General features: G+C 45.6%; 1 protein-coding gene across 1 annotated transcript in view; it reads right to left on the reverse strand.

Moving 5' to 3' along the window:
- The window catches only part of EXOC1 (exocyst complex component 1), a gene marked incomplete at its 5' end in the record, with an annotated part of 84156 nt that extends 57451 nt beyond the window's left edge, over window positions 1-26705 (reverse strand). The window contains 8 exons of the mRNA XM_085860330.1: window positions 620-725; window positions 12015-12158; window positions 13332-13441; window positions 13886-14018; window positions 14327-14554; window positions 15253-15440; window positions 17131-17290; window positions 26562-26705. Coding sequence (XP_085716456.1) covers window positions 620-725; window positions 12015-12158; window positions 13332-13441; window positions 13886-14018; window positions 14327-14554; window positions 15253-15440; window positions 17131-17290; window positions 26562-26705 — 1213 coding nt within the window. The remainder of the gene's footprint in view (window positions 1-619; window positions 726-12014; window positions 12159-13331; window positions 13442-13885; window positions 14019-14326; window positions 14555-15252; window positions 15441-17130; window positions 17291-26561) is intronic.
- Between the last annotated feature and the right edge of the window lie 736 nt (window positions 26706-27441).

Raw genomic sequence — 27441 nt, forward strand, 5'->3', positions numbered from 1 at the left:
AAAATAAAAAAAATAAAAATAAAAAAACTGAGGTTAGTTTGTGTGCATGTGGTGGACACACGTGTCGAAACTGCAACCACCAACTTGCGACGCTGATTATCCCTGCACGGAGGGCGGGATCTCCCAGGAATCCCTGTTTGTTTTTGCCCCATAGATTAGCCACTGCAGAAAAGACTGGGATTCCCATCAGCAAGACGATGGGTCTTATATGCTAGTGATGATAAATTTTGCAACAAATTAAGTTGCACTCCACTGAAATTTCAGAGACATTCACTGAATTTCCATTTTCTGCTTAAAGTTGCATTCATTTATTTTAAGGAGGCAAAGTAAAGAACAAACTAAATGTTTATCATGAAGACTCGTTTTTTATTCCACGAAGTGATGGGTTTATTTGGCCATTATCATTTTTGAAAAGATTTTAAGTTTCCCTGGAAATGTGAATGAAAAATTGCTCATTTAGCTAACCATAAGTGGAAGACACACCAAATGTCTGGTTGAAAATTGCACTGTGTCTTGCCTCTGGCCATTAAAAATATCCAGCTCAAAACACAGACTTCTGATCAAGCCAAAATATAAAGGGAGATGCAATGACATCATGAGCAAATACGGTTAAACTCACCGAGCCTGCGGCCTTCTTTGCTGCTGGTCAGAATCCGCTGTTTGGCTGTGTCGAGGAAATTCCGAATCTCCTTTTCATAGAGCTTGCTCAGCATCTGTGCGTACACCTGATTGTACGACCACATGCAGGGCAGATAGAAACGTTTGTGATACATGAGGAAACTTGATGGGGAAGATGACCATTTTATCCTTCATGCCTGTGTTCAACACCACTTTAATCCATTCCATATTTTTATCTCCTAAATGTCACTGGGAAGGTAACGGAGGGGAATCAGGAGAACAATGGGGCAGGCACCAAGACAGCAGTGGGTAAACAGAGTGGCAGCCGCAGTTTGAGTCGCATACCTCAAGGGAAGCCAATGATATAATTGTGATGAATTGAAGGATGTGACGCGTGATCACGTGTCGCGCGGCTCGCACACGAGACAGATAAAACCGTGATGCCGCGCGGTCGGTGGGATTGACCCTGGGGCATGGTCATTTACGGCGGTGGTTCACTTGGTGCTCGTTGAATGGTGAGAATTGAGAGTATACCGGACTCCGTGCTTATGCTGGCTAATTGCTGATTTATTTTGCGGTGATCGACTGCACGTGTATTCCTTGCTTAACATGTATTCCTTGGTGCACATGTATTCCTCGCTGCACATGTATTCCTTTATGTGTCTGTAGAATCGGCTTCAATCAAGTGAAATAAAGCCTACACTCCGAAGGTTTTTCCCTAGCATTCATTTCAATTTATTTCACTTGATTCCTTCGGCTCCCTTAACCGACTATGGACAAGATCTACAAGCCGGAGAGGTTCGATGCGGACCCCAACGCTACTGACTCGGAAATGAAGTGGTCCCATTGGTTCCGTTCCTTCTCACACTATCTGACCATCATTGAAGAGGGAGCCGACAAATTGGCTGCACTTGTAAACCATGTCTCGCCCAGCGTATTCAGGCTCTTCTCGGAGTGTGACACCTACGATGCAGCGATCGACGTGCTGCGGGCGCTCTACGTGAAGCGCAAGAACGAGGTATACATACGACATCTTCTCAACACACGCAGGAAAGCAGCCGGGAGACAATCGATCAGTTCCTGCAAGCTCTGAGGCAGTTGGGCAAAGACTGCAGTTTCCGGGCTCTAACCGCCGAGAAACACCGAGATGAAGCGACCCGAGAGGCGTTCATCCAGGGGCTCCGGTCAGTCCCCATTCGGCAACGCTTACTGGAGAAAGCACAACCCACTCTTGAAATGGTAGCTGACCAGGCCCGAGCTATGGATATGGCTCAGCAGCAATCTGAGTCATATGGGACACTGGTGTTGCTAATGAACGCTGCTACGGCGGAAACTCAAGGAACCCCCCCGGGACACCTCCGACACTGAGGATGGAGATAAACCCGAGGAATCGGATACCCAGACCTCGTCAAACTCCTCAGCAACTACTTCGGTTGGTAAATGCTTCTTTTGTGGGTATAAAAGACACCCCGTAACAAATGCCCCGCCAGGGATGCCACATGCATGAACTGTGACAAGAAAGGGCATTATGCCAGGGTATGCAAATCTACTCTTAGAAGAAATAAACCCACTTCTGTGGCCCGCTACTCACAAAAGAAAGTAACAGCAGCTTCACCGGGGAATCCATCCAAAGTTATCATTAACGTACGAATTAACGGGCATATGGCTGAGGCTCTGATTGATACCGGCAGCTCTGAAAGTTTCGTCAACAGCTCACTAGCGAATGGCAGGAAATGGAACATCCACCCGACAGACAATACGGTATGCATGGCCTCCACATCACTACAGTCCCGCGTACGAGGGTACTGCAATGTTGAATTGGACGTAAAAGGGTACACGCATCGGGATGTAAGGGTACTGGTGCTTCGTGATTTATGCGCTGATGTAATTCTGGGTCATAATGTCCTCAAGCAGCACACGAGCGTGGAAATACCCTTTGGAGGAAAAAAACCTCGTCTAATTCTAAATGCTCTGACCACCGCAGAGGTATCGTCCCCCCTGCTGTTTGCTAACTTGTCGCCGGTCTGTAAACCGATAGCAATCAAATTGCGACGATACACCGCCGCCCGCCGATATGAACTTCATCGCTTCTGAGACCAAGCGATTGCTGGAAAAAGGTATTATAGAACCGAGCGATTCGCCATGGCGCGCGCAGGTGCTGGTGACTATCAGTCAGAACCATAAAAAACGAATGGTTATCGATTACTCTCAAACGGTCAATCGCTTCACCCATCTCGATGCCTACCCTTTGCCACGCATAGACGAGATGGTCGAACGTGTGGCCAATTACAAAATATTCAGCACCATCGATTTGCGAAGCGCCCATCATCAAATTCCCATTCGAGAGGAAGACAAACCTTACACCGCGTTCGAGGCAGGTAGACGCCTCTATCAATTTAGGAGGATTCCGTTTGGTGTCACTAATGGAGTAGCTTGCTTCCAACGAGTTATGGACGACATCATCTCGGATGAAAACCTCAAAGACACTTTTGTTTACGAGGACAATGTCACGGTGTGCGGTCAGGATCGGGGGGAACATGATATGAATCTGGACAGATTCTTGAGCATTGCTAGAAAATATAATCTGACTCTCAACTACGACAAATGCGTATTCTCGGCAATGTCAATTGATCTTCTCGGCTACACAATAGCCGACGGCACGATAAAGCCCGATCCTGAACGATTGCGCCCACTCCGTGAGCTACCCCACCTCATGACCTGCAGACATTGTGTCGAGTGATCGGGATGTTCGCTTACTACGCTAGATGGATCCCCCAATACTCTGAAAAAATACATCCCCTGGTGCATTGCAAAAATTTCCCGCCAGATGCCGCTGTTGTAAAAGCTTTCCACAGCCTCAAAGACGATATCAGTAATTCCGTGGTATTATCGATCGACAGCACGGTGCCGTTCGTGGTGGAAACGGACGCTTCCAATCACGCGATCGCCGCGACGCTCAATCAGTCCGGACGACCCGTCGCGTTCTTCTCGAGAACTCTCTCAGGAAGCGAGCAGAGACACTCGACGATCGAGAAGGAAGCGTACGCTATTGTCGAAGCCCTACGTAAATGGAGACATTATTTACTGGGCAACCACTTCACACTCGTCACGGACCAGCGATCCGTTGCCTTCATGTTTGATGGGAAAAATTAAGAACGAGAAAATAATGAGATGGCGGATAGATCTATCTTGTTATAGTTATGACATTGTTTATCGGCGCGGGAGGGAAAACCCTGCTGCAGACACCTTCTCTCGGGTCTACTGTTCGGCGACAATCGGTCGGGCTTTGCAAGACCTCAATGAGTCTCTGTGCCACCCGGGGGTAACCAGAATGGCACATTTCGTGCGCAGACAAAACCTTCCCTATTCTATCGAAGATATTAAACAAATGAATGCTTCTTGCCCAGTTTGTGTTGAACTAAAACCCAGATTCTATGGCGCCGCTCCCGGCAGATTGATCAAGGTCACTTCCCCCTTCGAGAGACTAAATATCAACTTCAAAGGGCCCCTGCCGACTGAGACAGACAACAGAAACATACTCACTGTTGTTGATGAATACTCAAGGTTCCCATTTGCATTTCCGTGCTCGGATATGACCTCGGGCACTGTCGTGAAATGTCTCTCTGACCTCTTCGCCATGTTTGGGAAACAGTCGTACATACATTCAGACAGAGGGCCGTGTTTCATGTCGGTCGAGCTCAAACAGTTCCTATATGAACACGGCATAGCAACTAGTCGAACGACGGGTTACAACCCACAGGGTAATGGGCAGGTGGAACGGTATAACAGAGTCATTTGGAAAGCCGTAACCCTGGCGCTGAAATCGAGAGGACTGGGGCCCGAGCGGTGGGAGGTTACCCAACTCGACGCTCTGAATTCCATACGCTCTTTGCTCTGTACGTCCACCAATGCTACTCCTCACGAACGAATGTTTACTCACCAACGACGTTATGTTGACGGCCAATCGGTGCCCAACTGGCTAACCTATCCCGGAACAGTGTTCATGAAGCGCCCGGTACGACAAAGCAAGTATGAACAAATGGTGGAGGAGGTCGAACTCATCGATGCTAATCCTGAGTATGCTCATGTTAGACTTCCTGATGGCAGGGAGACCACTGTGTCGGTTCGCCATCTGGTTCCCGCAGGTACTCCTCCTGCAGGAACTCCTCCATCCGGCACTCCTCCCTCTGATATTCCCTCCCCAGGTGTTTCCCCCCCAGGAACTCCACCCGAGAATGGTGGCGACGGAGCTACCGCATTCCACCCGAGAGCGATCGAGGAGTCATCCCCGGCACGAGTCGAGGCTCCCCAAGAAGATCGGAAGCCTCCCTCAAGTGAAACCACCATTTACTCCCGGAGAGGTCGACGGATAAAACCCCCTCGCCGACTCGATCTGAAAAGGGGATAATCGGCATCCCTCGATGGCACCTTACCATGCTCCTATAACTCAAAATAATCCTCACTGCTTGGAATGTATGCTTCTGTAGTTTAAATAGTTCGCGCTGCTTGAAATGTATACCCCTATAGCGTTGAAGTAATCATGGTGCGTTAGTTGAGCCTCTAGTTACATTTTAAAGACGGGGAGAATGTGATGAATTAAAGGATGTGACGCGTGATCACATGTCGCGCGGCTCGCACACGAGACAGATAAAACCGTGATGCCGCGCGGTCGGTGGGATTCTCCCTGGGGCATTGTCATTTACGGCGGTGGTTCACTTGGTGCTCGTTGAATGGTGAGAATTGAGAGTATACCGGACTCCGTGCTTACGCTGGCTAATTGCTGATTTATTTTGCGGTGATCGACTGCACGTGTATTCCTTGCTGCACATGTATTCCTTGCTGCACATGTATTCCTTTATGTGTCTGTAGAATCGGCTTCAATCAAGTGAAATAAAGCCTACACTCCGAAGGTTTTTCCCTCGCATTTATTTCAATAATCTCTTTTAAAATGGTATGTGCTGTTTGAAAGTGACGGGTGGTTTTGCTATCCCGTTTGAACGTACTGTTTTAATGTACCCCGTTTCATTCAATCCTACACTAATTATAGCAGAAGGGACCACCCTCCCCCCACTCCCGCTTCCCCTGAAGTTCCCCTCCGAAATGCAAGTCGAAGACCGCCCCCTGGTGGTGACACAAGTCAAACATCCTGAGTCACATATCAATTTTTCTTTAACCACGCTCACTTTTTCGAAACCGTGCCCATTTCCCCTAAGCCACGCCCACTTTTATAAGCCCCGCCTATTTTGCATAATTCCCAGTTCAGCCCAACCCCAGAAGGCTTGCCCAGGGAATTTCCAAAGGAAACCACACTCTCCGAATTCGATATTAGATGAGAGTAATGTACTTATTTGTTTCTTCTTTTTTTTTTTGCAATATCAGGAAAGTTCTGGGAAGAAAGTGCTGGAAAGTTCTTCCTCCCGCTTTCTACTTCAAACATGAAAGGACTGAAAGTTCACTCTCAAGACATAATTGGAAGAAAAGAAAAAAAACTCATTATAAAACTAGAAAACACAATTCGACGTTGCCAGATAGGCCTCCGCCAACATTATTACATTCATGATTCATGTACAAAGTTTGATTTAAATCCCTGAACCCAGATTCAAATGTTGTTCGTCTTTCGGCTGCTCCCGTTAGGGGTCGCCACAGCGGATCATCCATTATGATCCACATACCGATTTGGCATAGGTTTTACGCCGGATGCCTTTCCTGACGCAAACCTGGTCGCCTCTTACGACACAGGGATAAGGATTGGGTTTCGCCATGATTCCAGGCTGCGCTACACCCTATCATAGCGTGGCCCAGTGCAGAGCTCCCGTCCTCAAGCAATCTTCCAACCCAAGCCTCCGAGTAGCCGGATTACAGGCGCACGCCACTACGCCCAGTTGAACCCAGATTAAAATATATTAAATAATTCTGGCTGGCAGACCATGCATCCAATCAGGTTGAAATTTAAAACATACATTCCCCATGATTGCTCGATCATAATTGTGACGTTTCATATAAATTGATGAAGCGGTTCAAGAGAAATAATTTTTTTACTATTTCCGTTCAATACAATATGGCTGCCAGACAATGTGACCTATTAATTATTTGTGAACACCCTGGTATTCACAAGGCTTGGGCAACATGTGAGTGAAGCTTCCCTTCAATATGTCAAGCTGTTCTGCAGAGGATTTTTAAAGGGTTATTCTTCAAAAAAATCATAGCTGCAAACCATGCGACCGATGACGTCTGAGGTGGAGAACTTTTTGCTCCTCATGGATAAGCGATCATATCTGTAAAGTTTCACCTCGATCTGTTCAGCCGTTTCGGAGAAGATTTTTGAAAGTTTTTTTTTATGTTAAAAACAATATCTGTGCCCTTCTGACAAGCTTTTAGTGTCTCTGTCCATCCACTCCTCAGCTTCTTCTCCCTCTCTGGAACTCACTTCCTCCGTCTCGGCTCGTGCAAGCCTCTTCTCCATTGGTGCGCATCTGACGGGATAGGTCCATGACGCAGCCCAGAGAAAATCCCACGTCATTCTGTGGTGATCGCCACAAACGCCCCCACCCCTACCCTCATGCACGAAGGAGGTGGTAAGTGCCGCCAGGCCCTCCCTTGCACGCAAACTTTCTCTGCGCAGTGCTACACTGTATCACGCGAGAGGTGCCGTCCCGCAGGCCACGAATATCAAGCATCGTGCTTTGTGCCATGAACGTGTTAAATAAAATAATGCATGGATGGAGTGGCAACGGAAAGGGATGCAGACGGAATGAGGGACAAAGGAAGGACTGGTAACTTGAGGATTGGTGAAGGGGATCATTGGGGGATTGTTGAAACAGACCAATGGTTGTAAAGGAGAGATTGTTGAAAGGAGCAGAGGGGGGAAACGGACAGATTGTGTGAAGAAAAGATTGTTCAAAGGAGCGGGGGGGGGCGGAGGGGGGGTGGACTGATGGGGTACGAGAGGGATTGTTGAAAAGAGCGGGAGAGGGGAGGAGAAAATGGACTGATACGGTAGAGGAGAGAGTGCCTGGAGATGTGGAATGGGGAGGGATGGAGTACGATAACAAACATCAATCATAATATTCATATAAAACAGAACTGAGGGATTCAGGAAGCAACTACTTCAAGGCAGCAAGAATGTTGGCTTCCCCAACATTTGATGACAGAGTTCCATGTCTCAACGATTCTCACACCAAAACATCTCAATCTGGCTTCACAAGGCAATGACCTTTAGTACTAGTGAGTGGAGACAAAAAACAAATTCAAAGGCTTTAAAGGGGAAAGCTCATGAAAAAAATCAATCAATATTTAATTAAGCATGCTCATAATAGCCTACCTTTCACAGAGAATAAGTTTAACGTAGCTAGGTGTTGGGCATAAGGCAAGTTACTCAATCCAGATATTTTCTTCTTCACCTTTTTTGTACAAATTTAAGTAACTTCCTGTCACCCAAACAGCCTGCATTCAAAAACTGCTGAAGCAAAACCAAAAAGGACGGGCAGATGTCACATAAAGGGAAACCATACATTATTGGGTTCGACAAACTGTAGATATTAATAAGTTTGATGAGAGCGAGTACAGCTGCCTTAATCACAATGGATCTTACACGTGCATGAAACTTGAGTGAAGAATCGATGTTGACTTCAAAGTCTTTTGCTGATTCAGTGATTTGTATTGAGTAGCTTTAATAATGTAATGAAAGGAAGGTCCAAAATGAAGTGACGAATGTTTGTACCAAAATGTATACAGCGATTCATAGGCATTAAGATCAGCGATCCATAGCTATGAAGTTCTATAATACAGAAACCATTACGACCTGTGCCAAGGCAAGGCATTTTTTATTCGGCTGAAATAAATTGGCTGATTAAGACCCCTCTACCCAAGCACCACTCCCCCTCCACTGGGCAGGACACGGACACGGTATGACATGGCACGGATATGACAAGAAACGGACATGACACGGACACGGCACAGACACACACGGATACGGCACAACACGGTGATGACACAGCATGGACACGGCAGGACCACAGACACAAATGGAATTTTGAGAAAGTATGAAAGAGGACGATCCCGGAACATACAAGACATTTTGTCTGCAGTGTCCGAGTGCGTCTGGGCGGTGTCTGTGATTAGATGTGTCCATGCCATGTTTCTGCTGGAATAGTACAACTGATTTATCAATTAATCTCTTATAAACCATCAACTGAACGGAAAAACAAAACCTACCAATCTGTAGTGTACATGCGACTGGCGTTTTCATCTTTACCAACACTTCCGCCATCTTCATGTGAATCGTTCATGAGGCTCAAAACGATACAATTCCATAATTCCCATGAAAGAGTTTCCATCACAAATTTTGTCTCCATCAGTTTCTTTAAAATCCCACTGATCAGTTTCAACATACTGACAACCTTCAGAGTTGCCAATGACGGTGGAATCAGGATCGGAATCCGAGCTCAAAATAGACTGTTTCTCGATGCAATCCGGTATTTGGATCAAGGTGAGCTCATCGTGCAACTTAACTGGCAAAATCGAAAATTGACACTTTAGGCCTTAGTTATTTTATAACTTGGTTTACACAGTTCTTCAGCTAAAATGTAGGGTCGGTCGAAATATAATTATAAATATAATTTCAATTTTTAGAAATTATATATTTTTATGATTTGTTTTCGGATGTTCCATGGAAAAGACAAGGGTAGGTGGGGGGAAAATAAATATAAATCCCGGACCAGGAGGATCTAAGAATACATTGAAGATTGAAGACCATTCAAATGCAGGATGCCCATGTTCACTGTATCATCTGATGTGAAAAACAATAAAGAAGAATTAAAACTTGTTTTTACAATATAGTCTGGCATGTTTTTCTTATAGAAACCTGTTGGATCATTAAACAAATGGAAACAATGCTGAGAAAATTACTGTCCAAGTCGGAGATGTGTGCATGCACACCAGTGCATAGTGCTGGATATGATTAAAAAAAGGTGTCTACGAGGAGTCAACACGCTCAAAACGGTCAATCAGAGCCATAACCAGCTCTTACTTTTCAGCAGGCATCTGATCATACCGTCTCCCCATCCCCATGAGCACATCAAAGGCTGATTTATGGTCCGTTGAAGGCTGAATGTCAGCATCTCGCAGGGAAACTTTGCCGTACTTGGCACCAAAATCTTTCAATATGAACAGCGGTGTACAACTTTCGACGGAAACACAATTGGCACAATCGAGAGTAGCCTGCGAATCATCCCTGCTGCTGCACTGAATTGATGCAATCGTTCTGCCAGAATATTCGTTGTCAAGATGTTGCGTGATTAAATCACCAATACTGTCACTCAAATTTATACTGCTAACATAGTTCTTAACAATCACTTTTGCCCCAGAAACCACAGTCAATCTGAACCACGCTGGCCACTGCTCAGACGCCATGACCGAAGACTATTGCGCAGTTTGGTTAAAAATGACTTGGCACTTTGGTGGGCGCGCGAAATTATATTGTGAAAATAAATGCCGACGTTTACATTTCAGGTTTTGAAACTTTTGCACCTTCGGCGGAAAATTTATAAATATAAAAGGCTAAAAATGTGTTTTATATTTACATTTCATTTCAGCAAATATACCGTCGGCGGATCTGTAAACCAAGTTATAAAATAACTAAGGCCTTAGGGCTTTTCCGACACTTTGTGATTGGCAAAAAAACATTTCAAAAATTAGACCGTGATTCATGATTTCCAATGGTTTTCAGAAAGAAAAAAAATTGCATTTGGGTTCCCTGGAAATGCAGTTAAAATTTGCAAGACAAAAATGTCGACCTGTCATTCGCTCATTTGTATATCTTATCCCAGCTATAATCTCGCATCTTTGGCTCTTTGTTACATTTTCTCAAAGATGGATGCCCTCACAAGAAAAAAAAAATTTCATAAAGACATACAAACACGTCTACTCGACACACATCACCCCCACATTGCAGCTCATTTACACCCATTTACCAGGCGTTAAGAGAGACGATGCATTCATTGCAAAAATGCAAATCTCACTATTTTTTTGTAGACAGAGTCAAAGCTCATGGAAGATCGGGAACCGTGATTGGATCAGAACGTAACAGGACAAGAAGAACAGCAGAGAGATGGGGGAAACACCAACAGTGGAGTTGAAGGACATTATGGAGGGAGACTTGGAGAAACAATGGGTGTGGGGAAGAATCGGGGGCGGGGGGCAGAAATGGACAACATGGATGCAGAAGGAAACTCACCGGAGGGAAAAACTGAAATTTGGAAGGAAGAGGGATTGGGGTGGGGTTAACAAGGGCAGAAAAAAATCATGGTTTTGCATTGGGGAAGATCTGAGATGGTGGTGAACAACCGTCTTGAAGACCTGGAGGGAAGAATGAGATTGAAGAGATTGTGGAAGTTGATTCCACAGGCGGGGAAAAAGAGGAACGAACGAGTAGAGGTGAGCAGTGATCCTGGATTTGGGTAGTTTCACCAGAAGGGGGTTGATGGTGGACCATGTGTGCCCTGCAGAAACCTAGGTGGGGGACCAAACACAGGAAGAGCAGAGGCTGCAATACCACAAAGGAGGTGGTATAAGACAGAGACCACAGACCTGTCTGTGATGGCGAAGTGATAGGCCCATAGACTTAGCCTCAGTGCGCGAGATTCCAATAATCTTGAGGGCCTTGATTTCCACGGCGTCAAGCTAAGCAACATGTGAGGCAGGGCAGCCAGCCCAGAAGTGAGAGCAGCACGCCATCAAACTGCAGATGAAGGCTTTGAAGGTGGATAGGCATTCAGGTGTGCCAAGGACAGACTTTGTATGACAAAGGATGCCAGGTCAGTGGTTTTGGAGGCCAACTTTGAAATGTGGTTTCCCCAAGAAAGGTTATGGCTGATTGTGAGACCCAGGAGTTTGAATGACGAAACTTCCTCAAGATGGTTAAGCAAGTAGATAGGGAGTGGAGGGGGGGTGCCAGACGTTCCTTACGGGGGGGGGAGAGAGAGAGAGAGAGATGTCGAGAGAGGGCGAGAGAGGGCGAGAGAGGGCGAGAGAGGGCGAGAGAGGGCGAGAGAGGGCGAGAGAGGGCGAGAGAGGGCGAGAGAGGGCGAGAGAGGGCGAGAGAGGGCGAGAGAGAGAGAGAGAGAGAGAGAGAGAGAGAGAGAGAGAGAGAGAGAGAGAGAGGGGGCGAGAGAGATTTGTCTGGATTGGAAACACATATTATTAACACTTTCCATGTGACCGTCACCGAGACAACAAAGTCGCTGTTGTGTTACACATTTGCCAACTCACATGCCATTTGCCAATTAAACCACCAATGAAATTGCAGCATCATAACTATAATGATCCTGCCACCCACCCCTCCTGGGAGAGAAAAACAGGAGCTAAACTTAAAAATAACACACTCGTGATTGCAGTACCTTGGCGAGGTCAGAATACATAGAAGAGTCAGTAGTTTTTAGCCACCCAAGGAGATCAGCATATGGTAGGAGATCCCGATGATGCTGATGGTGCTTCGGCAATGATAACTCACCCGCACCCCCACCACTGCCAACAGAGTTGCCCTGGGGTCAATGCAGATGAAAAGGTTATGAATGTATTTCAGTTTGTCTAGATTGAACAAAAGGTAAGTAAACCGTTTCCGAGTTGTTCATTTCCTTACTAGTTGTATCCACCTGTAGCCACACTGTCAGTTTGTTACCTATACATCATGTCACCTTGCTCTCCAATGAGTCTCAACGATGTATATGTGTATATCAACACACATATATGTTTTTGAACCCATTTCATTGCAATAAAGAGTCTCATTGCCCATTCAATCAATTTCCAGACAAAAAGATGAATCAATATTGTGAGAGATCAAAGAGTGCAAACGAACACCACAGCTCATCATCATCAATGCCATTCTCCTGCGACATGCTTTGGATTTCTAACATCTTCTCCCCACAAACCATCTCTCATATATATATATATATATATATATACATATATACATATATATATATATATATATATATACATATATACATATATATATACATATATACATATATATACATATATACATATATATATACATATATACATATATATACATATATATATATATATATATATATATACATATATATACATATATATACATATATATACATATATATATATACATATATATACATATATATATATATATATATATATATATACATACATATATATACATATACATTACATATATATACATATACATACATATATATACATATACATACATATATATACATATACATACATATATATACATATATATACATATACATACATATATATACATATACATATATATATATATATATATATATATATATATATATATATATATATATATATATATATATATATATATATATATATATATATATATATATATATATGTATACATATATACATATATATCAACATCCCGATCACAAACAGGAACTATTCTCATTTTCAGGATGACTTTTCAGCAAAGCATGTACATTGTATCAGGTGGCTGACTCGGACTTCAGAATCTTAAGAGGACAAAACAATCTGTGTATTATTTAATTCCTATCCTGACCGTCCAAGTCCAATGTATACAACACAATCACAAGGAGTCAGACACCACATATTAAGGCCATTTGGTCAGTCTTGCCTGTGAACCAACTAACACTGATGTAAAGAATGAGAAGAGAGTAAAAGAAAATGGCACTTACTTGATGAATGAACATTTTGTTGAGATGACAAGCTAATCGCTTGGAGAACGTTTGCTTCAATCCATCGAACTTTGCTTGTTGTTCCTGAATTGCCCTCAACTTGAGATGCCCTGCAGGCAGAGCAAACGTCCAATCAAGTAACAGTGTGTCTATTGTTAAAAACACATTTTGAGTGTGGTGTTCAGTGCAGGTTTAGAGTTCAACACAAATCTACCATAACCACCGTCCGGACCCGTGCGGGGGCAACCACCGTCCGGACCCGTGCGGGGGTAACCACAATCTGGACCCGTTGAGGGAGTGAGGTTGAAGGAAGACCGCGATTGAGATGGGAGGATTGTGTGAGGAGGGATATCAGTAACATGGGGGTGGTTGGAGAGTGGAGAGAGTTGGCTGAGAACAGGTGGAATTCGAGGAGTATCGTGGTCAAGGCAGTGCAGAAAGAGTAGAGAAGGAGAAGAAGAAGCACATCAACCAAAACACTGTCACAAACAACATCAAATTTGACTGGCTGAGTTCTACAAAAGCCTTTCTCCTTGGATGGTGTTCATGAGTACCTGGGTGCAGAGAAACACCCATGCATTGTGTTAACGCCTCTGCCGCTGCCGTGCAAGCTGTGATTCCTCGTGAGGTTGCAAGGTCACCTTGGGTCAGCGCTGTCTCATGACCCTTTGACAGATTGAGTTGATTCTGGAGTCGTGGATGGAAATGGGGAATTGATGAGTGCTCCAAACTTGACATTAATGGCAAGAGACAAATTATACATCAACTTTATGTTACTGCACTTTGTGCAGCAAGCACGACATAAAGAGACGCAAGGTGAATTTCCCGAGTGCAATAAGTGACAATGCCTTTGACAATGTACCCTTAAGGTTGTCATGGTTTCATTTTCCTTGAGCAAGAAACAATTTTCATGCTAATTTGACCTTTGTTACCAAAACGATACACTGACAATCTGTTTAAAACAACACAGTAAGAGGTGCGGAAGTGCATCATACCACAAGGTAATCGACTTCCTGCAGTAGACGGCGTGAGTTGGCCTGGGTCAGCTGCACCAACTGGTTGCTGTGAGAGACCTGATCCATCTGCTCCTTGACACTACGAAGCATGTCCTCGTACGAGGCCAACGTGCTCTCGATGTGTCCCACTTCCCCCAGAGCCTCGTCCAGCAGGTCCATCAGAGTGACCACTTGTTTCTCCGATGCAATGATCCATTGGATATTTGCCTAGCAATGGATAAAACGACAGAAACACATCACCTTGAGGTGTCAAGGAGTGCAAATGAAGATCACAGGTCGTCTTTATCGATGACAGTCTCCCGCGACGTCCTTTTGATTTCTAAGTCTTTTCCCCACAAACTCCCCCTCTTAACTATACCCATCAAAAACAGGAACTATTCTCATTTTCAAGAAGACTAAATTTGTTGTGCTCATCTGAAGAGATGGTCAAAAAAACAAGAAAAGGAGAAGAAAACACTGAACTGTTCCCTTGTGTGTTTTGAAATTTAACCGACTGGGTAAACAATGATGTGGAATCATTAAAATGGATGACATGCAGAGATCAAATTCATTGATAGACACTGATTATTGATTACACGTAATTAGAAATATTTGATTATTCCCTATGAAAATAAGTGTTGGAGTTTTCTTGGTGTGCATGCAAAGTTTCATGGTTTTGGAGTCATGGAGGAGACACACGCACGCACGCACACCTCTCTTATAGCATAGATATCCACTGTCCAAACGTGAACAAATGAGTTTCTGCATAGAAACAGCAAGGTGATCTTTGAATCAACAAAAAGTCCAACTCTACAAACAAAAATTGATAATGCCATTTGTGTTTATGCCGGAGAGATATTTTAATTAGATGTCAGAATCATGGGGTCAAACTGGAGGCGACAACAAGACCACCCAGAGGGACTCACCCCATCAAGGACTTGTAGCTCGCGTGAAAGCTTTTCAGCAAATGCTTCGGCATTAGCAATGGCAGCATCACACTCTTCAATGAGCCGTTCCACGTCAGTCTCTTCACGTGTCGACAATTCCTGGTAATCTTCCTGAGGCTCCTCGTCCTCTCCTGGCGAAATGTTGCGGCTCTCCACACTGGCCTCCACTGGAGGGTATCAGAAGGACACCTTACCACAACCATTACTTCATACGCTTCACCAGTATTATGGTACAGTGCCAAAACTTTGGACACAAGTTGGGAAAGTGTATTCCGTACTTACAAACGAAGTTTTGGACACGGATTGAATGGCAAAAGTGGTCCCACACCATGATAGCGGGTGCCATCAGTTGTTCCCCTCTTGCAGTAATTCCAAACAAATTATATATTTAAAATGGAAGATTGGGGTAAAGGTTCACGAGGCTGAAGCGTGTTCTTGAAGGAAAGAATAAATATCTCTTTTTCTACCTCATCACAACTCTTGAGACTGTCGTTTGTTTTGGTGCATTACCAGATGCTGTGTGTGTGCTCAAATCTACTTCCTGAGAAACAAAAATTTTTGAATGGATTGGCTGTGGAATCTATCAATTCATCTCAAAGAGTCTAGAATGTTCACGCGTACACGCACACACAGAGTGAAAAGTGAATGAGGGAGAGTGTTTGTATGGACCCTCGGTCCCTCCCCCTTCCCTTCCAAGTCATCCTTCAATTGGAAACTTCACTAATCCAGCCTCATAGGACATTTGTGGCAACCAATGCTGCAGGTGCTGGTTTTCCCATACTGACAGCAATATACCCTGTTCGGGTTTTGGTTGTTGTGAGCCTTTTTTCATGGTGCAAGTCAATCTCCAGACGTGAAGAATATGCAGCAGTTTCGCTCTCAGTACTTGTTGAGAAGTTATTGAGGCAGTTCATCGGGCTGCCTGTGGCCCGAACACACGTGTTGAGACGGGCCTTTTTGGATCGGAATCTTTCACTTGCATTGTGAGCAAGATTGGAAGGATTGTTTATGATGCTCTGTGGAGGGGAGTGTTGCAGTTGCTAGTGGGCCTGCTCTTTTGGACGGGGTTCTTTGGGGGTCAAAATTTCTATTGTGAGTTTCGGCTCCTGTTGTTTCACTTCGAGATTCACTATTAATTTGTCTGTTTTGGTGTAACAATAGGCTCAAACCTTTTGGGGCATGAGGAGGTCCTGAGGAATACAAGGCATCAGCTCACGTCATGGACATCAAGGCAATCGTTGGACATGTAGTTCATATAAGCTTTTCATTTGATTGTCGGGATGAGATTGGTGCTTGGTCCTTTGTTCCATCCTTCACGAGAGATTGTAATTGTGTTCTCTTCTGACATTCTACACACCACAAGCCTTCTTCGATAAAGAGTTCTTTCAGTTTTCTTCAGAAGTATTATTTCGATTGTTTGCTTTGGTTTCCGATACTTTCTTTTTTAACCCTCTTCTCTTTGCAAACAGCATCTGGTTGTAGTATTGTGCCCTCTATGAATTCAATGTGACATAACTACTGGATTTAAGGGCTTCTTACTCGTGACTCAATTATTGGTCTGTCTCTCCGTCACACACACACACACACACACACACACACACACACACACACACACACACACACACACACACACACACACACACACACACACACACACACACACTGTTATGCTTTATGAACAAAACACACACACACAGTTTGAAACGTATTCATCATTATTGTTGTGGCATTACACAACACCACTTGAGGCTTGCTCCAAACAAAAAAAAAAAATACTTTTTTTTTAATGGCCATGCACCTCAATGTAGTGACACCACAATATACACCTGAGGTTAAAATAAATAAATAAAAACTCACCCTCAAGCAAAGATTCGCCGACATTGAGGAAATCAATCTTCTTGTGAAGGTATCGATGGTTGAGTTTCCACAGGCAGGCGATAAAACCATTCCTTTCCGCTGCATTACTCGCCACCCATTTGTAGGCCTTATCAAAGTGCAGGTCAAACTCTGCTGTTTCCTGCCACAGACCATCACCACAGACCAGTGGCTCTTTAAAGATGGGCATTGATGTCAACAAGGGTCAAACTCCGTCAGGCAATTAGCAAAGAGCCACACATCGTTCGGCCATAACAATCAATCACAAATGTTGAAAACTCAAATGCAGAGAAGAGTAAATATTGTCGTGTCCAGGAGGTTAAGTTAATTATCCCGACCCAATTGTCGTGGTCGGGCGGTTAACACCGACCTGGACGGACAGCCGAACGATTCCTCTTGGAGGCGAACAGCCGAGTTCCCTGGAGATTATGGCACACGCGGGATGGAGGGCGGCAAGGACGTGTAGCAGACGGAGGCACACGGGTTTTACTCGAACCCACAACGAATAGACAGACACAAGCAATTTTAATAAATAACTGTTTAATGAACATAAATCAAATATTTATAATGGTAATAAATCAAAGCGTGATAATAACAACGTGAGGTAGACTAAAGCTAATTTTGAGACGTCTCTACATACACTCAAATACAGACAAGGTGAAAGATAAAATAAAATAAAATTCTTCCCTTTATGCTGGCACTGAGCTTTGTCCAGAAATGATCGTTTCGGAGCTTGGCTATCAAACCACGTCATCGTGCATGGGAAACCACACCAAAAACGGCACCAAGCCGCTATCTGCGCAGGAAATGTGTGTGACGTAATTTGTGTGGTGGTATTCAACACCAGGGCTCACCAACCGCCATGCAGTTTCTTCTCACGAACGAACCTGCCAACCCCACTCCTCTCTTATACCAGATCTGCTCACAACGATGGCCCACCTTCCTCCTTGAATACACAACGGGACAACGCTGAGTTATGGTTGAGAAGCGGGCTCCTCTTCCTCTCTATCTCTCTTTCGCTCGCCCTCTCTCATAAATGTACAACTTTGCGACTCAGTCGAACAGTAATGGCTAGAGTCTTGCTCTAGCACGTGGGGAAATTCACACAGCACAAACACGAAAATCACGCAGCCTTCTCCGTCGTGTCGAGGAGAAGCCAGCCAGCAAGACTCTCTGTCTCCAACGCATACCCCCCGCAACTATGTGCTGTCCGGTCATGCCCGCTTTTCACTCTCATGCACCTTCTCCCGTCACCCCGACCAATCTCAAGCCTCGGGGCGTGGCCTGTTGGTTGTTGTTGATAAAGCATTGTGACTTTTTATAGCCGGCTTTGTAAATGCAAAAAACGTAGGAAAAGGTCACAGGGGGCAATCACATACTGGGAGAAATTAGCCTTAAACCTGACCTAGTTAACAAAGCACCACCCCATGTGCGGTGCCACGTAACAATCTCAAGCTGACAGTTTTTCAGACTTAAATTGCATTGACAGGTCTCCTGCTCATCCACGGACCATGCTACACAACACAATCCTACCTTTACTCTTAAGTTCCTCCATCTACCCCACAAACATAACACAATCAATGTAAAGCTCAGGACAGGTGGAAAGGAATTAAACAAAAACAATTGGCTCTGGTTCTGTCGATGAACGGTCCCTGCAATGAGCTGCAATCAAGAACTTCTACCATCACCGTATTGGTTATGCAAATTGATGCCATGACCACTTACCCACAGGAACTGTAATTTTTACACAGAAATGCAACAAGCAACAGAAAATGAACTCAAATTTCACACACTATGTCCATCATAACAATTCAAACGAGAACGGCACTCGGTACCGAGAGCGCATCTCTCCACCACACTGAACAGTTTACATTTTGTATCCCACTGATAGGCCGAATCTGGATCCGGACCTTAACCAAAATTGAATTGGCTTGTTCTTGTCACCCAACCAACTCATCCAACTAGTTTTCTCATAACTCGTCCATAACTTCTTGAGATAACACGAAATATATTCATAGTTTTTGAACCCATCTCTCAATGGTGAAGAATCACTTAAAAAAGAAATGTACAATCTGGTCAGAAATCAGACCTTCACCAAAATCGAATCAGTTTGGCATTGTCACATACCAAACCTGTCCACCAAGTTTCGTCTGAATATGTCCATAAATGTTTCAGATATCATGCTGACATCAGGCAAACAGGGATGAAAACATAACCTCCACCCACCTTTGGTGGCAAAGGTAATAATTAAAGACAAAAGGATATGTCTGCACAAAATGAAATTCATCAGAACAAAAAACTGAAATTTAACAAACTTCCTGAGAACGGTGTTGAACACGTTCACTGCCGACTACAAGTACACTCGTCGTGCTGGGTGCACCAGGTTCTGGCACGTGTATTCTCGGAGAAAAGATGACACGACTGTAGTGTAAAGAGAATGTGCTGGCTCGACAGACAATGCAACAAATGATCTGCTGGCAGTTCGGTGAACATAAATCGATGTAATAGTCATGATCATCGTTATCAGTCTCCATGAGAAGTTTTGCCACTCCATGTGCATTCATACGTGTGCCATTTTGAAGGGTAATATGTCGAGCAGCAAGCAAGAAAAAGCACGTGGAACTCAGCACACGATATACCATGAACAATGACATCATACCAACGTCGATTCAGTGCTAAAAATAGTCCTACCAGACAACTTGTACTAAATTAAAATTTAGTACACTTGTACAGTGCTAAAAATACAGAATTTAAAATCTTGTCTCACTGCTTGCGACAAATTTGCTGACAACGTGGGGTTTCCCCAGCAATTGATGAGAAATGAACTTCGATTTGTTCATAGAAGGGTAAAATTTGAAAATAAAGTACATGCACATGAATATTGGCTTGCAAATGGGAGTGGTGTGCAATGTATATGTATATTTTTATATATATATATATATATATATATATATATATATATATATATATATATATATATATATATATATATATATATATATATCAAAACAATGCATGAGGCAAGTGAAAAGTTACAAGTTTAAACACACCACATTGACCGTTAATGCGACTGCGGGTGTTGACCCAATAAGAGTGCATCTCTGAGTGCCTCTCGCCTCCACCAATCAGCACACACGCTGTTGTCTTCCTTCCATGTGTCGCCATATTGGTAATTGTGTTGAAAGCCTGAGGTATTACGATATGCCAAAAGTCTCGAGAAAAATGTCAGTTTGGAGCTGAATTGAGAGAGTTAGGGGGTATGGAATCGGGTGTTGGTGCCACCACTGTTGGGTGTGAATTTGGTTTGTGGGAGACATCTGCGAGGGACAACTGTTAAGAACAAAGAAAAAAAATTAATGCATCTAGACAGTCCACGATACCGGTCAGTGCAACAAAATTCATGAGATCAAGGAGCAGTTTAATGGAGAAGATGGAGAGACTTTTATCCCCTGGATTAAGGATATGAATGATCATGCTATGCCTTTAAGCCAGGCAGTAATTATGTCTAACATGCTGAGTTTATGTGATGAAGTAAAAGAGTAGGAAGGTGAGGGTATAAGGTGCTGAGTTGATGTGATTATCACCATTTCTTCATTATTAAACTGCAATGTTTAGAGTGGAGGTGCTTCCTCTTCCTGCCATTGATGGGAAGGCAGGGAAAAGGGAAAAGAAGACAAGGAAAGAAGAGAAAGTGTGGAACACAAAGCCAGCAATGTTTTGCACATGCATGCACTGTACTGGCAAACCAGACTGAGGGTGAAAATGGCGGCTCCACTGCAAAATCTCGCCGCCACGTGTGCTGTGCGTAAGGTAAAGCTGAGTGACTTGTGTTCAGTATTTGTCTCGTCAGAGTTTCACAAGGATTTGTGCCCATCGTGCTCAAATTGGGGCCACTGCATCGGGGTTGGCAATTGGTACTCTGGCATGCACTGATGGTGGGCCTTTTGATTGGTGAATATGGATTGGCCCTGTAAGCCGACACCCATTGGCCCCAAGTGCGCATGTCCTCTGGCAACCGTGGAAAGCATGCCCAAGAAGTGTGGGTTTGCCCACCAGCAGTCATCAGAAAAACCCAAAATGGACAACACCGTGGCCTCAAGGGAAGCTGGAGTGATCAAAGACAGAAAAGGCAGCCACTCTGGGTGTTGTGAGGTCAGGCCAGATTAGATGTGTGACTTGCTGCAGGAACCATGTAAGTCTGTTCGAACCTGTTTCATGGTCGGAATGTCAGCGACTAATCAGTCTTCCCCACCAGGTTTTCTGGTGAGGAGGGTGTATGGATATGGACACGCAGCAGGACTAAAAACCAAACCTGTCAAAGGGTGGAGGAGCTCCTTGTGAGCCAATGGCCATCCGTATCTCGTGCCCAACTGTATCTGCGGACGTCCTCCTGCAGATGGGTTACTTTTTTTTTTAAGGTTTTTCTTCTTTTTTTGTGTACATTGTCAAGGCTCGTATGAGAGCTAGCACACAACACACAGCAAGGGGGGGGGGGGCGCATGAGACAAGAGGAGAGGGAAGGACAAAACAGTGGGGAACAGAGACATTCGGAGATCTGTGGAAGGGAGAGGGATGGAGCGGGGAACACAGGGTATACGAAATGGACACGACAGGGACTTTCAGGAAGGAAAGCAGGGAATTTGAAGGAGGTGGGTTTGGAGTGGATTAACAGGGGGTTGAGAAGATTGAGGTTTTGGATGGGGAAGACAAGAGGTGGTGGTGAACAGCTGTTTTGAAGGCCAAGAAGGAAGAATGGGATTGAAGAGAGTGTGAGAGTTCATTCCAAAGGCGGAAAAAAAGAGGAATGAAAGAGTGAAGGTGAGCAGTGATTAGTTATGTTGGTAGTTTTACCAGAAGGGGATTGATGGTTGACCTTGAGTGCCCTGCAGAAATATGGGTGGGGAGGGAATATCGCAGACAGAGCAGGTGGGGGTAAGACCGGAGAGGAGACGGCAGAAGACAGAAAAACCACCAACCTGCCTTCGGTGAGAGAGGTTGGTGGCAAGATTTGAACGCCTTAAACCGTAAAACCTTGCACTCCACAAAACACAAGAAAAACACAAAGTAAATTGAAAACCCACTCAGTGGGAGTACCTCCAGTGCAACTGCCCTCCACAGGGCAGCTCAATGGATGACGGGATTGCGGTAAAGCCTTCGTGACCCAACTCTTTGATGACAGGAGGAAAACCATGGGGTAATCTTTGTGGGTCAATTTTCTGGTAGGGTTTGTTGGGGTGGTGCTGAGGTGTTGTCCATCAGACGGCGTCTCCTTGGGTTAACCTGAGGCAGTCCCTTCGGGTGGGTGCATGGAACGTCCTATCCCTAATTGAGGATGATCATCTGTCTGTTATCATCTGAGCTCAAGCGTTTAAAACATCGGAACTGCAGCACTCTCTGAGGTTCGGAGACCGAAAAGTGGCAAGATCATGGTGGGTGGTTACACCTACTATTGGTCTGGTTGCTCCGATGGTTACCATGTTCAAGGAGTTGCTGTAGCTGTGTCCAATAAGCTGACTCCAATGCTAATTGAGGTGACACCGGTTAACGAGCGTATTACGAAACGAAGGATTCGTCACTCCTTGGGTGTCATTTCCCTGGTCTCTCTGTATATGCTCCGACTGAGGCGAGTGATCTCACTGTGAATGACGCATTCTATGCCACGCTTGAGTCTGTGGTTGATCAGAGCCCCAGGCGAGATAATTTTCTTCTGGTCTTGGGGTTTTTTCAATGCATCGACTGGAACTGACAGGGATGGTTATGAGACATGTGTTCGTCCGCATGGGTTTGGAACTGTGAACAAGAATAGCACAAAGTTCCTTGACTTAGCAAGAAGTCATGGACTTAGGGTGGATGTTTCATGGTTTCAGTGCCGACAAGCTCATCGCTGGACTTGGTATTCCAACGCTGGTGGTTTGGCAAAGGAGATTGACCATGTGCTCATTGATGGTTGCTCGAGGATGATCCAGAACTGCAGGGTCTACCGGAGTGCTCAGTTGCTCAATACCAACCACAGGCTTGTGGTAGCAACTCTGAAGTTACAGCTTATATCCAGGAGAATGGTACCATCCCAGCGTAGGCTGGATGTTGGCAAGCTCAAGGATGAAAGGGTAGCTGAGGAGTTTGCAAAGAGGCCGAGTGGGGATTTGGTGGGTCTGGGTGCTTTGGGAGGTCCTGAAGAGTTGTGGAGTGACTACAAGACCACCATCCTTGATGTTGCCGGTGGATGTCTTGGAACTCACAGTCGGGCGAAGAAGAATTTTATCTCTCAAGGAACACTCAATACTATTGACCAAAGCTGCAGGGCCAGGCTGAATGGCAGAGCTGAGCTGCTGAGGGAGCTGAGGCGTAAAACTGTACGTGCACTGAGGGTGGACAAAGTGGCCTATGTGCGAGGAATCTGTGAGGGGGTAGAGCATCACCTGTGGTCAAATGATTCTCATCCTGCTTTCAGGGGGAATTCACGCATTGCGTTCATCCAAGCCCGTCCCTCAGTCTACTGCAGTTAGAGCGGAGGGTGGTGGGCTCTTGACAGAGGAGTCCGAAGTGAATGCCCACAAGGCCGGTTACTTTGAGCGGCTGCACCAGGCTAATCCACTCGCTATTGAGTTGGATTTCAGGGGCGTTACTATCCCCTATTGCTGATCCTCCAATCAAATGTGATCCACCTTCATTTGTGGAAACACAGGCTGTGGTGAACCAGTTGAAAGGGGGTAAAGCTCTTGGGATCTGTGGCATCCATGCTGAACTTCTCAAGGCTGGTGGCTCTCCTCAAGGCTCTAAATGCTGTACTCATGTTGTTGCATGCAGTTCTGTGCTCTGCCTGGAGCAGAGGCATCATGCCAAATGACTGGAAGAGGGGCTACGTTGTCCCTCTCTGGAAAAGGAAGGGTGATCGCCTGGACTGCAACTACTACTGAGGGGTGACGCTGCTTTCAGTGCCGGGCAAAGTCTTTGCTAAGATAATTCTCGATAGGGTTCGCCATCATCTGCTTGAGCACCAGTGCCCAGAGCAGTCAGGCAACGATTGACCATATCAATGATTGACAATTGACCGTATCCTTGCCCTTCAGGTCCTCAAATAACGCAGATGACAGTTTCGGCATGGGCTGCTTGCAGCCTATGCCAATCTCTGCAAGGCTTCGATTTGGTGAATCAGGATTCCCTCTGGAGGATTCTTGGTCTTCGTGGGGTGCCACCAAAACTGATCAATCTGACTATACTCAGGTACTGAGAGTGCTACGAGATGTGGTGATAGCATCTCTGACTTACTTTCAGTTGTTACTGGAGTTTGTTATGGGTGTGTACTGGCCCCCACGCTTTTCAGCGCTTGTATGGTGTGGATTCTGGGGAGGATGTTGGAGAGATCAAGCTGCGGTGAATCGTTTGGGAATGTCAAGAACGTCTCTGACCTTGATTTCACAGATGATGCAGTCAAATTTGCGGACACTCTGGATATCCTTTTGGGGGCCCTCGATGTGCTGAATAAGGAGTCAGAGCCACTGGGATTCCGGGTTTCCTGGGTCAAAACTAAGATCCAGGCGTTCAATGACATCTTGAATGCTGCTATCTTGTCTATCTATACCTGTTTGTGGTGAGGATGTTGAGTTCATGGAAAGCTTCACTTACATTGGCAGTGATATTCATGTCTCTGCTGGCTGTGAGCCAGAGGTCAATAGATGTCTGGGTCGGGCCTTGGGAGTCATGGATTCACGGGATCATGAGGTGTGGCAATGTTGGTACCTGTGCAGGACAACGAAAATCAGAGTCTTCAGGTCCTTGGTGCTTCCAGTCTTGCTCAATGGATGCGAGTCTTAGACTCTGACCAGGGAACTGAGATGGAACCTTAATTCCTTTGGTACCAGGTCTCTTCGTAGAATCCTTGGCTATCGCTGGTCGGACTTTATGCCCAACGAGCGGTTGCTGAGAGATGCAAATGAGATTTGTTACCTGCATAGTCCGTGAGTGTCAATTGCGGCTGTATGGACATGTGGCTCGTTTTCCTGACGCTGATCCTGCTCACCAGATTCTCTCAGCGAGGGAGTCTCCTAAGTAGAGGAGGCCAATGGGCCGACCACATGCCTCGTGGTTGCAGCAGGTTGAGTGGCATCTCAAGGAGATGGGGATGGGCCAGGCATCTGCCTGGGGTATGGCCAGACGGAGGCCCCTAGAGTTCTGGCAGAAGGTGGACGCAGCGACGTGCTGCTCTGTCGCATGCTCCCATACTTGACCTGACCTGATGTTGGGTGGACTGGGGGGAGGGAGGGGAAGGAATGGAATATCTCTCCTTTTCTGGACGTGCTCCTCTCTGCCTGCCTTTTTTCTTCTTCGCTTGGCTCTCCACGTCAGATTTCCAGAGGATGCAGTGCAGCTCACTCTTGCCCACAAGCTAGCTCTCACCCATAGCTTGCACAAGATCCTGACTGGCTGTACGCCAGCTGCTGTTCTGTGAGCCATTCAAAAAAAAACACAATCCAGTTTGTGAAAGAGGTTATGTTTTCACTCCTTTCTGTCTGTCTGTGTGCAGGATATCTCAAAAAATTGTGGACAGATTCGGAAGAAACTTGGTGGACATGTTGGGTGTGTGACAAGGAAGAAATGATTCAATTTTGGTGAAGATCCAAATCCAGATCCGAATCTGATAATTTTTCCAGCGATTCTTCACCATTGAGAGATAGGGCCAAAAACGATATAAGGCATATTTCAAAATTTTATTTGGCCCAATATGTTCTTGTGGATCAGGCATTGCGTGGTGGAGGTATGCACTCTTCAGAGTGAACTTCTAGTTTTTGTTGTCTGATGCTAATTAAATTATTTGTACTATGGGCACTCCTGCCCTCAGGGAGGGAGTACCCTTCTCTGATTATCAGAGCTTGGGCCGGAGTATGTGCTGGAATATGTGCACCGGAGTAAGGCTGAGGTACGTGCTCATCTGCTGGCCTTGTGTGGCCAGTGTCAGGATGGGAATGAGTGGTATAACTAGGGTTTGGAGACCAATGTTGAGGTGGGAGGCCAGTTCTGGGGTTGGAAGCAGTGGTATAACTGGGCTTGGAACCTGCACGTTGGCACAAGAACTGACAAATGTCATCAATTTTGGAGTTTCGGTGACAAACACATTTGCGCCAAAAGAATAAGATATGTTCAGAGCAAGTGTCCACAAAGTTCTGCATCCTACCATGCAGTTTGAACTCATTCAGTGTCTGATAATCCCTGCGGGACCGAAATTGGGGTAACTTGATTGAAAACCAGCATGGTGTCAGATCATGTTTGGAGTCGGGAAGAGGTGAAAGCCATTCGCCATTCACCTCGTTCATTTGGCAATCCACAAAATGACACGTCAGTCTTTTTGCAGCTTCACATCAAACTGGTTCACGGTCATTGTGGGTGGATGGAAAAAAAAAAAAAATCAACAATACCTTGGTGGAATCCTTCCCGTCAACAAGTGCAAGGTCTCGCAACAGCCACGTTGCCTGCTTCTTGAATTGGTCCCCACGATCCACTTTCTTTATCTTCACCACAGAGACCTGAACAGGCCACTCTGTTGTGACTGAAAAAATAAATCACAGAAAACCAAAAATAGATAGCCACAAACCAAAAAAAGAGCTTCCAGCTTCCAAAACAGTGAGCTACCGGTGTCCCAGGCACGTCCCCACCGGCCTTCCAGGCATTCGCCACCAGCCTCCCGAACACGTGGCCGTCGGCCTCCCGAACACGTGGCCGTCGGCCTCCCGAACACGTGGCCGTCGGCCTCCCGAACACGTGGCCGTCGGCCTCCCGAACACGTGGCCGTCGGCCTCCCGAACACGTGGCCGTCGGCCTCCCGAACACGTGGCCGTCGGCCTCCCGAACACGTGGCCGTCGGCCTCCCGAACACGTGGCCGTCGGCCTCCCGAACACGTGGCCGTCGGCCTCCCGAACACGTGGCCGTCGGCCTCCCGAACACGTGGCCGTCGGCCTCCCAAACACGTGGCCGTCGGCCTCCCGAACACGTGGCCGTCGGCCTCCAAAACACTTCGCCACTGGCCTCCCAAACACTTCGCCACTGGCCTCCCAAACACTTCGCCACTGGCCTCCCAAACACTTCGCCACTGGCCTCTCAAACACTTCGCCACCGGCCTAACAAACACGTGGCCACCAGCCCCCATTCAGGAAGCAAAAAGCACCCTAAAAACGTGCCGACGAGCGAATTAACCAATGGATACGAGCCACACGAACACTTGCCTACCAGTGTCTGAAACACATGGCTGCCAGCCTCCTAAACACATGGCTACCATCCTCCTAAAGACATAGATACCA

The sequence above is a fragment of the Eptatretus burgeri genome, chromosome 16 (assembly GCF_056783735.1).
Source record: "Eptatretus burgeri isolate ZD-2024b chromosome 16, Ebu_testis_v1, whole genome shotgun sequence".
NCBI classification, from domain to species: Eukaryota; Metazoa; Chordata; class Myxini; order Myxiniformes; family Myxinidae; genus Eptatretus; species Eptatretus burgeri.